Genomic DNA, 14,924 nt, shown 5'->3' with positions numbered 1-14,924 from the left:
CTCAAAAACTTCTTAATATCTGTCCGTAAAACTTGGCAGATATGTGTGGCAGACCCCAAAGTGGTGCCTTTTGCTCTCAACAGGTTTTTATGATTTATTATTTTCTCAGTTTCCATGGAAACGGTTCGGACTTAGTCTCAAAATGGAGGGATGTGCTTCGTTTCCGGCGCAGAACTTAAAAACCATTTTCTGCATAACCTAGTAGATATATCGATCAGAACCTAAAGTGGTGCCTTTTGCTAGTTACAGGTTTTTCTGATTTCTTAGTTTCTCGGTTTCTATACAAGCATTTTGTACAAGTGAGACGTGTGTTTACTTTCCAGAGCAGAACCCTAAAACTTCAAAATTTCTGTCAGTGTTTCTTGGTAGATATGTGTGGCAGACCCCAAAGTGGTGCCCTTTGCTATTTGTAGGATTTTAGGATTTATCATTTTCGTGGTGTCCATGGAAACATTTCTGACTTAGTCTCAAAATGGAGAGATGGGCTTCGTTTCCGGAGCAGAACTCAAAAACTGTTCAATATTTTTCAGCAAAACTTGGTAGATATATCAATCAGAATCTAAAGTGGTGCCTTTTGCTATTTCCAGGATTAGTGATTTATCATTTTCTCAGTTTCCATGGAAATGTTTTTTACTTACTCTCAAAAGTGAGAGGGTGTGTTTCGTTTCTTGAGCAGAACTAAAAAAATTCTTAATATCTGTCAGTAAAACTTGGTAGATATGTGTGGCAGACCCCAAAGTGGTGCATTTTGCTATTTACAGGTTTTTATGATGTATTATTTTCTCGGTTCCATGAACACGTTGCTCACTTCGTTTCTGGAGCACAACTCGATAACCATTTCATATCTTTCAAAAGATCTTGGCAGATATACGAGACAGATCTTGAAATGGTGACTTTTTCTTACTACAGATATATGGCATTTATATTTTTCATGAATTCCATGGAAACAATTCAGACTTGGTCTAGAAACACAATAAGTAACTGTCAGATGATTTGTCCTTTCAAATATGTAGGGACCGGGGGGATATGTCATCTTCTGATGATTCTTGTTTTCTTCTTGCAAATGGTATGTCTAAAACATTCACTATAATGGGCCGTACATAATTTATGACTTGCGGATAGAGGGTGGGGGGTGATGATAAATTTTATGGAGTACAGTACAGTGTGCATGACTCCACCAGCACTACCATCACCACTCACCACCCTCTAAAATTAGTGTGCAAAGTAAATGACTCCCCATCCAAACACCTACCCCTCTATTCATGTACAAATTTCATGATCTGCCCTACCTCCCCATAAGAAAATGGGTGATCCCCCCCACCCCTCAAAATCATCACCACCCCTGTAGCCATAAGTTATGAAAGGTCCCTAAAATCAAGGTTTTGATCTGAAGTGCATATTTGAATCTGTATGTTAAGTTTTTCAAGTGAATTCAGTCAGTGTTATAATTTTTGTTAAAAGCATCATGATACTGATGGAAGGTAAGAGGAGATGCATTTGCATGACTCTCATTTCATTCTTTCGTGTGTTGGACCTTCTTTCTGCTCTGTATAAAAGACTTTCTGCCCTAGTCTTGGTGTGCTGCACTCTCATGCTTTCTGTTCTTGATATGAGACTCTCATGACTTTCTCACTACTTTTGATGTGAGACTTTCATGATTCTCTGTTTCTCTGCTCTTGATGTTAGACTCCTGAGATTCTGCTCTCAGATTGTGATGCATGTTTTCCTCTTTATTCTCAGTTTTTGTGAGTGTGAGCCTCCCATGACTTTATCTTTTCTTGGTGTGAGACTGTCTCTATGTTCTGCATGACTGTATTTACGATGTTTTGGTGATTACACTGCATGTACGTCAATGTTTCCTGTAACTGTTAGATGCAGTTTGTGGCAACAGGAGACCTGCAGTCGACTGGCCATTGGTCCTCGCACAACTGCTGCATCCACAAATGTTTTATGGGGCTTATTTAAAACTCTCTACTAATGAGACATTAGTCAAATGGTTTTTTTCATATGCAAATGTAGAGCATGTGTCTTCTGAACGCCACAAGTAGACTGTATGCTAATGTGGAGCTTGTGGCATCTGAACACCACCCACACACTTCCTTGTTGTGTGGTCAGCATTACTAACAAAGAAGCTGTACTTTGGCATGTGCTTTATGGGGTGATGTGAATGATGGGAGAGGGTCATTTGAATACAGGAGTATAATCTGGAAAATTGTTTCTGTTATCTTATTTTCATGAGCTGACTATTGAGAAAACAGTGAGATTTTGATATGGTTGGTTCAGTAATAATGCCACATACTTGATGTATTATTGTACAGTTGTGCATATATGGCCTTACTATTGTGTGAGAAACCAGATCATTAAGTATGGCAGTTAGTGTGTTCCTACCCTTGAAGACTCGTGTTAGAATTGATCTTCAATAACCCATATTGTAAGAGGCGACTAACTGGATCGGGTGGTTAGTTCCCAATTGTGCAGATTGATGCCCAGGCTTTTTTTCACTGCATTATCTGGTCCAGACTAGATTATTTACTGACTGTCGCCATATAGCTGGAATATTGGTGGGTGTGGCGTAAAACAAAACTTTCTGTCTCACTCACTGGTCACCTTCACTATGAATGTTTGTTGTGTTTCCAGATACGCCTGTTGATCCTGTGAACACGGACAACACAGGTCCTTCCACTGGTGGAGGGGCACCACCCCCACCCCCTCCTCCACCACCCCCACCACCTCCAATGTAAGGTTTAAATCAGCCCCCCGGCAACAGAGTGATTTGACTACCCCGTCTTCCACCAACAAGACTCCAAGAGTGAATTCTGCATATTGTATTCCTACTGTCTTGTGAAGGTGTACAACATTGTCACCACCCACACAGGGCTGATATGACTTAAAACCTCCACAATGATGACACATCCCGAAGTTGAACCAGAGACATAATGACAATCCTTCACTGCATTAATAATCAATGATAATTTCTGTTAAGTGTCCAACAATACCACAGAGACACTCAAAAGTTGGTGAATTATTGTCAGAGGAGTCAGTATTTAAAGTGTACATTCCGTATGTTGTATTTGTATATGAATGTAAATATATAGAGGACTTTATAGCAGACAAATACTGAACACATGTCCCCAATGATTAGATTGTATGAGGGTGATTACTGTAAGAATGTGTACATACACTTGCACATTGGTCTTTTCCCTGTTTGTGTACATTTCTGTTGATGCAAACTGTGTTTACATGTCAGTGGTCAAGCTTTAGTGGTCCAAAGGTTTATTTTACAGACTCTGTGTTAAGAGTTCAAGATTTTAGGCCTCTTTTCCAAATATGAGAGGAGCAAATCTGACCAAGGCATATTCCATGGTCTTAACCAATGGCCTACAGGTGGGACAGGTTGTTTGTTATGGAAGTGTTGTGAATCAAAAACCTAGGACAGAAAAAATACATCATCATGTCAAATACGTACACAGGTACTTTGCTTATTATTCTGTTAGCAGTATTAACCTCTTGTTGGGTTTAACGTAATCGCTGAAGTTCAACAATAACATGCATGACATGCTGACACTAGTCACCAAGACATGTCAAATGCTGTTCTCAGGGAAGAATAGAGTTCCTTGGACACATCGAAAAACCTGATGCTTCTGTTTTAATCCTTTTGCCTTTCAAGTTCCAAGGTGTGACAGAATCATACTTGAACTCACGAGTTTGCCTAAGATTTGCATCTCTTCCAGCGGATGTAACTGAAATAAGTCCGAGTATTTCAGGAACCCCAGTTCAAAGAGAGTTGGCAGACAGAGCCTTACTTAGAAGCAACTGTGTTATGATGCAATCCCATTTTAGACATCAAAGCTGTCACAGAGGTATATCCTGACATTTATATCTCTGAGCAGATAGTCCATCTGTAAGCGGGGATTTTGGCCTTTGGAAAGTGGACAAAATGAGGAACATACAGGGATCAAATACTTCCAGAAAATGAGGCTTGATGGCAAATCACCCCAAAGATATGAGCACCAGATATTTTGTCATCTCAGAGAATCTTGATGACAACCTCTGTCCATGATTGGTCCGTGAGTGACCACTTGATGTCTTAGCACTATATTGCCAGGACAGTGTGCTCTTCACTATATTGCCAGGACAGTGTGCTCTTCACTATATTGCCAGTACAGTGTGCACTTCCGAAAGGAGGGAGCTTACTGCCATCTCACTATCATTAGGTTCAGAAATTGAATTCTTCAATTATCTTTGAGTGGCAGTTGGAAGTTGGTGCGATGAACAAGGGAGAAAGATCTGTGGACATGCAACTTCTTTCTTATAATGTAAACGTTCCGGTGTAGCTCACACACTGATAAAGAATCTACAACGAAACATCGTAAATATAAATTAAGGAATTCCATACTTAGAACTTCCCTGCTTTTCTACCGTTTCTTCCATTTCAACAAATGACATACTAGGCCCCAGGTAGACTGCAACTATGTCAGGATAGCATAGTTCAGCCCTTAATAGATACACATAAATAGGAAACGGGCATAAAGTTTTTTACATCGCTGGCAATAGTAAGTCAATGTTGGTAGGGGTACAGCCGAAAAAAATCATTTTAACGTCATCATGTTTAGTCTTTCGGGATCACTTGAGTCGAAGAACGTATGAGTGACCCCTAGTTTACGCAACATATGTCATATTTGGGATTTCACTTTCTTAGTAAAGTACAAATTCTAGTATTTTTTTCGGTTGAGTCCCATCCGGGATTCGAACCCGCACCCTCAGAGTCAGGCACCTAATCGCCAGCACACAAGTCAGCCGCCTAGCCCGCTCAGCCACCGCGACTTCCACAAAAATGAAAGTCGGACAACTGGTAGTCTAGACTGCGTACTTTGTGTACCCCTCTGATGAGTGTAAATTGGCACGGCTCCCACGTCCGAAAGCTATGATTACACGATGCCATTTAGAAAGTGGTCAAATGCAACATATGTCATATTTGGGATTTCACTTTCTTAGTAAAGTACAAATTCTAGTACTTTTTTCGGTTGAGTCCCATCCGGGATTCGAACCCGCACCCTCAGAGTCAGGCACCTAATCGCCAGCACACAAAGTCAGCCGCCTAGCCCGCTCAGCCACCACGACTTCCACAAAAATGAAAGTCGGACAACTGGTAGTCTAGACTGCGTACTTTGTGTACCCCTCTGATGAGTGTAAATTGGCACGGCTCCCACTTTCTAAATGGCATCCTGTAATCACCCTAGTTTACGGACTGAGATTAGCGCATGAAAACCAGGTCCCTTCTTTTTATACTACAGCACAATTGTAGTCTGAACAGAAGAGGATCGTGCCGGTCTTCAGACTGAGTGCTAACGTTTACAGCAAATGCCCCTGTAATAACGTCTCTTTAACATGTATTTGTTTGTTATCTGACACCATATTAAAGGCCACACACTCTACACCACACAGCTACCACGGCAGGATTGTTGGGCTGTAATTACATTAAGGCTCTATTTATGATGACTCCCTCAAATATGACAGACGAAGATTGCTGGGTTCAACGTGTATGGAGGATACCAAGTGTATCATGAGTTCTGTTGGTGCATTACGTGCCAGAAGATCCGTTTTGACTGGAGCATTATAATAAAGTAAATAGCATTGCTACCGGAGCCATGAATTATGTAGCGTGAGAGTTAATGTGTACACAGACACTCGGAGACACGGAACGCTTGTAAAAGAAACTGCAGTATCAGGTCCAGTTAACACGATACATATTAATGGTCATCGTGCAGCGTTTGAAAGAGGAAAAGTAGGTCATAGAGTCTTCAGAGAGTTTATTTCCTTCATTCTCTTGAAATTCTGCTACAGCGTTTATGCTGTAAGCCTAACGCTGATTACGGTTTCAGCACTTGTGTCTCCGCTGGTGGCGCGGCACACGTAGTTAGTAACACCTGACGAGCTTGGACTTGGCACCGAGAACTCGGAGTACATCACGTATCTGTAAGTGTGAGAGGAATGTCAGATATAGCTCAAAGATAACTAGATCATGCTATGAAGTATTTTTGTGGACAGCGGGGTAGTCTATGGTTTAAAGCGTTCGCTCGTCACGCCAACGTCATGATATTGCTGGAATACTGCTGCAAGCGCCATTAAACCAGGGATAATCTACAACAGGGATAGGTCACTCGCTTGCTTTCTTTACCATTTGTACTAATTAACGTGTGCCTCGTCATGCTCCAACGCACACAGTGACATGGCTCGTTCCCAGTGCAACTTCAGTTGTGTTTAACCAGGGAGACTATATAGAGTATATACTTTGTAGATTATCCCTGGTTTAACAGAACTTCAGCCAGTTTATTGTATCAGTCGGAATTTTACAATGAAAATGGATTATAGTAAGAATTAAGAGCAAGAATTATGTGAATGAATGAACGAAATAAAGAAAAAGAATAAAAGAAAAATACATATGTGAATGAATGAAAGAATAAATGATACACCTGACCTTCCCTCTCAAAACATGTTCAAGTACGCAAAAGTATCGCGAGAACACGTGTTAACATCAGCTGTCAAATCTACTTAGAGAAATTTTGTTTACATTAATAATTAATGCATATATCTTATTGCATGTAGGGAATGGAATGGACATTAAGAAACTGTTAACTGACACTGTTACACTGCCCTCAAAAATAAAGTGTAAAACTCTCACAAAGCGTTCTAAAACACCTTTCCAGTTTTATCAAATAATAAGATTAGCAAGAAAGAAAGAAGTTATAGAGCTATAACCCTCGGGCATCAATGGCGAAACGGATCAGATCGGCAATATGTCACATTTTTCACACACCTCAAATACACCCTAACATTCTTCTTTAGATTATGAAACTATCACTATTACTTGCAAACACATTTCACCTGATAGTATATTCCCCTCATATGAATTAAGGGTGTATATGAAAGATGTTTTTGGGGAAGCAACTAGGAATACTCAAACGACGGCGTATAGCATTTCAATGGCGAAATGTCATATTTGTCACACACCTCAATTACATCCTATCCAAGTTAACCTATCTTCTACACGTTGTATTTCAGTTGTTACAACACTCGGCGAACTTAATCAGCTGTTGAAAATAAACCGGGCTCAATCTTAAATACTACGCTGCCACCATATTGGCTACACGGGTTACGTAATGACCCGAGACATACGTTCAACGGCTTTTCGAAGAGTTTCTTCTCCCCCTCTATATGCTCTCTGATTAAACTAACCTCATCCACTCGTTGTTGCCCGGTGAGGCAGTCTGCAATATTCCAGCTGTTTATGTGAGAGCAAGCCTGAGACTAACATGAACCACCTCCAGCCCAATAACCGGAACACCTTGCCAAGCATCACTAGTAAGGTTAATCACTTTACGATTACAAACATCTATTCGTGGTTAAGTCCTCAACAGGTTACATACAGGCCGTCGATATTTAGCTGGAATGATACTTACGGGACACTGACAGCCACCACTACAATTACACAGTACACCTGGGACTACCAACACTAACTTTTCAGCACTTAGATCGAACCGGTATGAATGGCACACTTACATTCTCACATTTCATAATGGGTTTCAAGGGAATGTGACTTAACACTCATTCAATCCCCTTCTTACTTTGTAATTATATATATGTTACCTACCCGAGGTTCACGTTGTAGGGCGTGGTGTCCACCTCGGTCTCCACCCCACTGCTGTCTCTCACCCACAACCTCATAGACCGAAGCCCGTCCCCAACCGCTATACAGACGACGGTGCAGGGTGTTTCCACACTGCACTCGCGACCCCTCGTCAGCCCATTACTGATAAAGCCGATGAACCCAGGAGGGAAAGGCTCGGCATGGTCAGCCCTCCTTAAGAAGAACTTGTGGCCTTCGTCCACTGCAGAAAGGGGCGAGGCTTCCTCTGTAGATTCCACGGTAACCAAAACGGTCAAAAGTCCTTCGTAGTCTTGTTTGTCAGTAGCAAGATACATCTGAGCACCAACTGACGTCTCATTCTCAAGATGTTTCAGCTTTGTGATTGGTGCGTGCGCTGATCCTCCGTCAGTGACGTCAGAAAACTCATTCACCTCTTGTGGGTTAGCGTAATCATCAACAGCAATCAGTTGCCAATGAAGGCTGCTAATCTTGTAATTTGTTGTCTGTTTGGGAATGTTGAACGTTTCTTTAACGGCTTCACCATGTTGATAGATGACGTCAGGAGCGTGGGAAAAAGTGATCCCAGATGTTGGCACGTTGACCTCGACCGCCGCTGACCTCCCAGGCTGTTGTTTGAAGTGGACGTCGTAATACATGGACTCCACGTCTAGGAACACGCTCACGACCTCATCCTGCCCTTGTGTTTGGAAGGACGCCTCACCGACTCTTCCAGCAAACACAGTGTTCATCTCGTTCTGTTCATCAGCTAAAAGATGATTTTAAAAAAAGTAAATTCAACGAATCTTAATAGTGGTAGAGGTCTGAAATGTGTCGTCCATTTTAATGGATTTTCTCTATTAAATGGTAAGTGGGTGAGTGAACTGGGTAAACAACAACGTGGCTGTTTGATAGGGGAGAGAACCCTGATGTAATGCCAGACTTGTTTGGAACTATGTTATATGCGGTGGGCGAGCTGGCTAATGCGCCAGACTCGAGTGTGCAGACTCTTTCAGTGTTGTCACAGCCCGTTGTGTACATTACACAACCCTGTGCACTTAAAAGAAACCACGAATCCGTTGGTAGGTGACCGGATGGTGACCACATGAATACGTGCAAACACCTAGTTGCGGGTACAGCAACGTGCAGTAAACTTGGACAAAGTACTGTGACTGTGTGTCCCAGTCTACCCAGCTATTAATGGATACCCAGTTAGGATGAGAAAGCCACAGTAGGTCTGTGCGCCTAGTGGCTGCACGAGTTATATACTTCACAGGGAGTTGAGATTGATAACACGATGTACTGTTGAGATTAACATCCCTTGATCGGGGGAAAAAGTACCATTGCCTTGAGCATGTACTAGCGCGTGGATATATATGTGCGCCATATAAATATCCTATATCATATCATATCATATTCTTCTGACGGGAACACGATAAGCAACACAGCACAAATGGTAATTCATTCCTACCGATACTCCTCCCTCCCCCAAGTAAAAGTTGATAGAAAACACACACTCATACATACACAAATCGTCATATATGTATTCGTTGGTGATGTTAGTGTTACACCATTACCTTAATGACAAAAGTGTAGATTGAAATCTATTCTCATAATTAGGCGTGATAACTGACAAGAGACTGAATTGTTCTGACAAGGAACATGGTAACAACAGTGCGACTTATTGAGCCACGTTGGTAAAACATTGACTCACCCACTGCAGACCATATAAACACAGTCTGTGACTGTTATGAGATAATTGTACTCACGTATAACAATGTTAGGACCATTCCGCCAGAATACCGTCGGCTGTTCGTTCGCGTTGAAGTGCACGGTGTATATCGTAACGCCGACGTGTTTCTTCACTTCAGCCCTGACAAGATGCAGATCACGAGAAGCGTCCTGGTAGAGGAAAGAGGTTACGTGCTCTAAGTAGACATGATAATACCTGGGTATTCTTTCACAAGGCACTAAGATGATCATAAGCCACTAAAGAAACTTTAATGTAAAGCTAAATAATGGGTGTGAAAGGAGCTCCTGGACTGATACCCACACTAGACTGATACGTCCAGGACTGATACCCACACTAGACTGATACGTCCAGGACTGATACCCACACTAGACTGACACTCCTGGACTGATACCCACACTAGACTGATACTTCTGGACTGATACCCACACTAGACTGATACTCCTGGACTGATACCCACACTAGACTGATACTTCTGGACTGATACCCACACTAGACTGATACTCCTGGACTGATACCCACACTAGACTGATACTCCTGGACTGATACCCACTCTAGACTGATACTTCTGGACTGATACCCACACTAGACTGATACTCCTGGACTGATACCCACACTAGACTGATACTCCTGGACTGATACCCACACTAGACTGATACTCCTGGACTGATACCCACACTAGACTGATACTTCTGGACTGGTACCCACACTAGACTGATACTTCTGGACTGATACCCACACTAGACTGATACTTCTGGACTGATACCCACACTAGACTGATACTTCTGGACTGGCACCCACACTAGACTGATACTCCTGGACTGATACCCACACTAGACTCATACTTCTGGACTGATACCCACACTAGACTGATACGTCCAGGACTGGTACCCACACTAGACTGATACTTTTGGACTGATACCCAAACTAGACTGATACTCCTAGACTGATACCCAAACTAGACTGATACTCCTGGACTGATACCCACACTAGACTGATACGTCCAGGACTGATACCCACACTAGACTGATACTTCTGGACTGATACCCACACTAGACTGATACTTCTGGACTGATACCCACACTAGACTGATACTTCTGGACTGATACCCACACTAGACTGATACTTCTGGACTGGTACCCACACTAGACTGATACTTCTGGACTGATACCCACACTAGACTGATGCGTCCAGGACTGATACCCACACTAGACTGATACTTCTGGACTGATACCCACACTAGACTGATACTTCTGGACTGATACCCACACTAGACTGATACTCCTGGACTGATACCCACACTAGACTGATACTCCTGGACTGATACCCACACTAGACTGATACTCCTGGACTGATACCCACTCTAGACTGATACGTCGTGACATTAGACTGATACTTCTGGACTGATACCCACACTAGACTGATACTCCTGGACTGATACCCACACTAGACTCATACTTCTGGACTGATACCCACACTAGACTGATACGTCCAGGACTGGTACCCACACTAGACTGATACTTTTGGACTGATACCCACACTAGACTGATACTCCTGGACTGATACCCAAACTAGACTGATACTCCTGGACTGATACCCACACTAGACTGATACGTCCAGGACTGGTACCCACACTAGACTGATACTTCTGGACTGATACCCACACTAGACTGATACTCCTGGACTGATACCCACACTAGACTCATACTTCTGGACTGATACCCACACTAGACTGATACGTCCAGGACTGGTACCCACACTAGACTGATACTTTTGGACTGATACCCAAACTAGACTGATACTCCTAGACTGATACCCAAACTAGACTGATACTCCTGGACTGATACCCACACTAGACTGATACGTCCAGGACTGATACCCACACTAGACTGATACTCCTGGACTGATACCCACACTAGACTGATACGTCCAGGACTGGTACCCACACTAGACTGATACTCCTGGACTGATACCCACACTAGACTGATACTTCTGGACTGATACCCACACTAGACTGATGCGTCCAGGACTGATACCCACACTAGACTGATACTTCTGGACTGATACCCACACTAGACTGATACTCCTGGACTGATACCCACACTAGACTGATACTCCTGGACTGATACCCACACTAGACTGATACTTCTGGACTGATACCCACACTAGACTGATACGTCCAGGACTGATACCCACACTAGACTGATGCTCCTGGACTGATACCCACACTAGACTGATACTCCTGGACTGATACCCACACTAGACTGATACTCCTGGACTGATACCCACTCTAGACTGATACGTCGTGACATTAGACTGATACGTCCAGGACTGATACCCACACTAGACAGATACGTCCTGGACTGATTCCTGCACTAGACTGTTGGATCCTAGAATGATACCCACACTGGACTCATTGCTCCTTGAGTGATGGCCACACTAACACAGACACAACCGTTAATGTTCCGATAATAGTTTCTGAAAGCTTATTTCCCCATTTCTAAGCACCTTTATTCATGCTGGGTGTTTCTTGTTGAAAGAATGACATCACAACACAACATACAATCCTATGTTCAGTATCTGTATGCAAAATGACCACCCGGGAATGGGAATCCTGCCTGGACTGAATAAAAGTGGTAGTTCAAGCCCCTCTCGTGTTGCTCTGAAAGACGGTGCCATAAGCACACATATGCGTCTTCATAAAACCATGTCTGGTGCTCCGTATTTGGGCATAAGACTGGTCGGCTCTTTAGTATACTGGGTTTTAGAAAGCTGCCGATATCGGAGTGATAACAGAGATAACATCGAACAAATACTTCTAGAAACTTTGATATTTTGTATGACGTAGTTATAATAATACAAGACACTATTATGGATGACAACTTCTTTAATTCTTTTAACACGACGTTTCAAGGCTAATTCTTGCCCCTTCGTCAGGTGGATACTGACAATAGTTTCTGAAAGCCTGGCGAAGGGGCAAGAATTAGCCTTGAAACGTCGTGTTAAAAGAATTAAAGAAGTTGTCATCCATAATAGTGTCTTGTATTACCTCACCAACTTCTAAATGCCTTTAATATAACTGTCAAGTTATCAAGCTCAGTGCATGTACCAACTGTCGTTACTTTACGTTTCGAGAATTTGATTGGTCTGTAAATATTATTGTATTAGTGTAATTAACAGCTGCTATAGTTCATGCAATAACGTTAATTAAAGGTAAACATAAGAACAATTAAATAATATTTCTGTACACCCACTTGCTTAATGCCACATGTCACTGGTTTTTCAGTATTGCAGAATCTTAGTGTTTGATTTTTGCGTAACAATGGGTGGTGTGGATTCAGAGTGGTTACTATTTACAACCACACGTTTCCGGTAACTTCTTGCCCATTCATTAGGCAAATGACAGAATATGATGACGGCAAAATATGTGGTGCGTGCTTGAGGCCAGTGAAATGGAATTATCGATTGGTATCACAGAGTGTTTGTACAAAGGTTAGATTGGTATCACAGAGTGTTTGTACAAAGGTTAGATTGGTACCACAGAGTGTTTGTACAAAAGGTTAGATTGGTATCACAGAGTGTTTGTACAAAAGGTTAGATTGGTATCACAGAGTGTTTATACAAACGGTTAGATTGGTATCACAGAGTGTTTGTACAAAAGGTTAGATTGGTATCACAGAGTGTTTGTACAAAAGGTTAGATTGGTATCACAGAGTGTTTATACAAACGGTTAGATTGGTATCACAGAGTGTTTGTACAAAAGGTTACATTGGTATCACAGAGTGTTTGTACAAAAGGTTAGATTGGTATCACAGAGAGTTTGTACAAAAGGTTAGATTGGTATCACAGAGAGTTTGTACAAAAAGGTTAGATTGGTATCACAGAGTGTTTGTACAAAAGGTTAGATTGGTATCACAGAGTGTTTGTACAAAAGGTTAGATTGGTATCACAGAGTGTTTGTACAAAAGGTTAGATTGGTATCACAGAGCGTTTGTACAAAAGGTTAGATTGGTATCACAGAGTGTTTATACAAAAGGTTAGATTGGTATCACAGAGTGTTTGTACAAAAGGTTAGATTGGTATCACAGAGTGTTTGTACAAAAGGTTAGATTGGTATCACAGAGTGTTTATACAAAAGGTTAGATTGGTATCACAGAGTGTTTGTACAAAAGGTTAGATTGGTATCACAGAGTGTTTGTACAAAAGGTTAGATTGGTATCACAGAGTGTTTATACAAAAGGTTAGATTGGTATCACAGAGTGTTTATACAAAAGGTTAGATTGGTATCACAGAGTGTTTATACAAAAGGTTAGATTGGTATCACAGAGTGTTTATACAAAAGGTTAGATTGGTATCACAGAGTGTTTATGGTATCACAGAGTGTTTATACAAAAGGTTAGATTGGTATCACAGAGTGTTTGTACAAAAGGTTAGATTGGTATCACAGAGTGTTTGTACAAAAGGTTAGATTGGTATCACAGAGTGTTTATACAAAAAGTTAGATTGGTATCACAGAGTGTTTATGCAACGAAAACAATACACATGGTTGGATATACATTTACTGGAGGCCATTTATGAAATCTGTGAAACACACACATCAATGCATGTACAGTGGCTAGGAGCAACATGGGAAACATATACAGCGAACTGGAAGCAGATTTTTCTACGCACCAAGCATGCGGTAAGAAAACACCCTGATCCCTGTTAATTTCAGGGTTTGCGTGGTGGATCCAGATGCCCTTCATCAGTTTATGAAGAAGTAGCCTAGAAACGTCATGATATGAATATTAAAGAAGTTGTAAATCCACAGAATTCGTGTTTATGTAACCTTCCAACTTCTGAATGCTCATCAAGTATGTGTTTGATTATTGCACATAAATAAGAACAGTCGTGCCAGTATTTATGCATGGATTTGCCTTCATGGCGCTCAGATCCTCTGTATAACATACACGATCACTAAATCTTCCACACACGTGTGTCGACTACTCACGGGACTTTAGACAGACGTAAAAACTTCTTATAATTTCATTCTTGTTGATGCACAGTGTCATCCATCAACTGATTTTCGTGTGAAATCCTTGTGACTTGACAGAATCCCTTTTGACTTTCCTCTTAGTATCGAAACTATCTCAAGTTTTAGACAATTTACTTACATTCCATAGTTCCCAACGCTGAGATATGAAAAGATCTGACTGTGTATGAATGAAGAGAGACTTACCCCTTCACAAACCAAACCTTGCAGGATTCCAAGCGTCAGTAGCACCACAGCTCTCATGGATGCCATGTTCCCCTTCAGCTACACTCACTATGTGCTGTAACCTTCATAACGCCCTACCTCCCAAGTACATGACAGGTTGACGTGCGAATATTCTCTCATACTGGTCATTATTGGCTATAATTACCAGAAGAGGCATAATGTAACCACGTTCATTAGTACATCACACCCTCTGCTGAATAATCAGCAGAACATTAATGGTGGGAAAACAGAGGTTGCCCCTACATCACTGTATCCTTCTAATGACATGTTAT

General features: G+C 41.7%; 2 protein-coding genes across 4 annotated transcripts in view; one reads left to right on the top strand and one right to left on the bottom strand.

Annotated features, from left to right (window-relative positions):
• The window catches only part of LOC137297068 (WASH complex subunit 4-like), a 74,550-nt gene extending 71,085 nt beyond the window's left edge, over nt 1-3,465 (top strand). The window contains exons 35-36 of one of the 2 annotated variants that reach the window (XM_067829038.1): nt 1,462-1,481; nt 2,638-3,465. In XM_067829038.1, coding sequence (XP_067685139.1) covers nt 1,462-1,469 — 8 coding nt within the window. In that variant the 3' untranslated portion in view covers nt 1,470-1,481; nt 2,638-3,465. The remainder of the gene's footprint in view (nt 1-1,461; nt 1,482-2,637) is intronic. The other variant, XM_067829037.1, reaches the window with a different exon arrangement.
• A 2,330-nt stretch (nt 3,466-5,795) lies between these two features.
• Nucleotides 5,796-14,924, bottom strand: part of LOC137297070 (uncharacterized) — a 55,882-nt gene continuing 46,753 nt past the window's right edge. The window contains exons 1-4 of one of the 2 annotated variants that reach the window (XM_067829040.1): nt 14,614-14,743; nt 9,415-9,547; nt 7,652-8,414; nt 5,796-5,974 (exon numbers count right to left, since the gene is read on the bottom strand). In XM_067829040.1, the coding sequence (XP_067685141.1) occupies nt 5,848-5,974; nt 7,652-8,414; nt 9,415-9,547; nt 14,614-14,679 (1,089 nt within the window). In that variant the 5' untranslated portion in view covers nt 14,680-14,743 and the 3' untranslated portion in view covers nt 5,796-5,847. Of the gene's footprint in view, nt 5,975-7,651; nt 8,415-9,414; nt 9,548-14,613; nt 14,744-14,924 lie in introns of those variants that run through there. The other variant, XM_067829041.1, reaches the window with a different exon arrangement.

Source organism: Haliotis asinina, chromosome 9 (assembly GCF_037392515.1).
Source record: "Haliotis asinina isolate JCU_RB_2024 chromosome 9, JCU_Hal_asi_v2, whole genome shotgun sequence".
Taxonomy (NCBI): domain Eukaryota; kingdom Metazoa; phylum Mollusca; class Gastropoda; order Lepetellida; family Haliotidae; genus Haliotis; species Haliotis asinina.
Note: the sequence above shows the minus strand (reverse complement) of the source record. Positions and strands in the feature narration are given on the sequence as shown.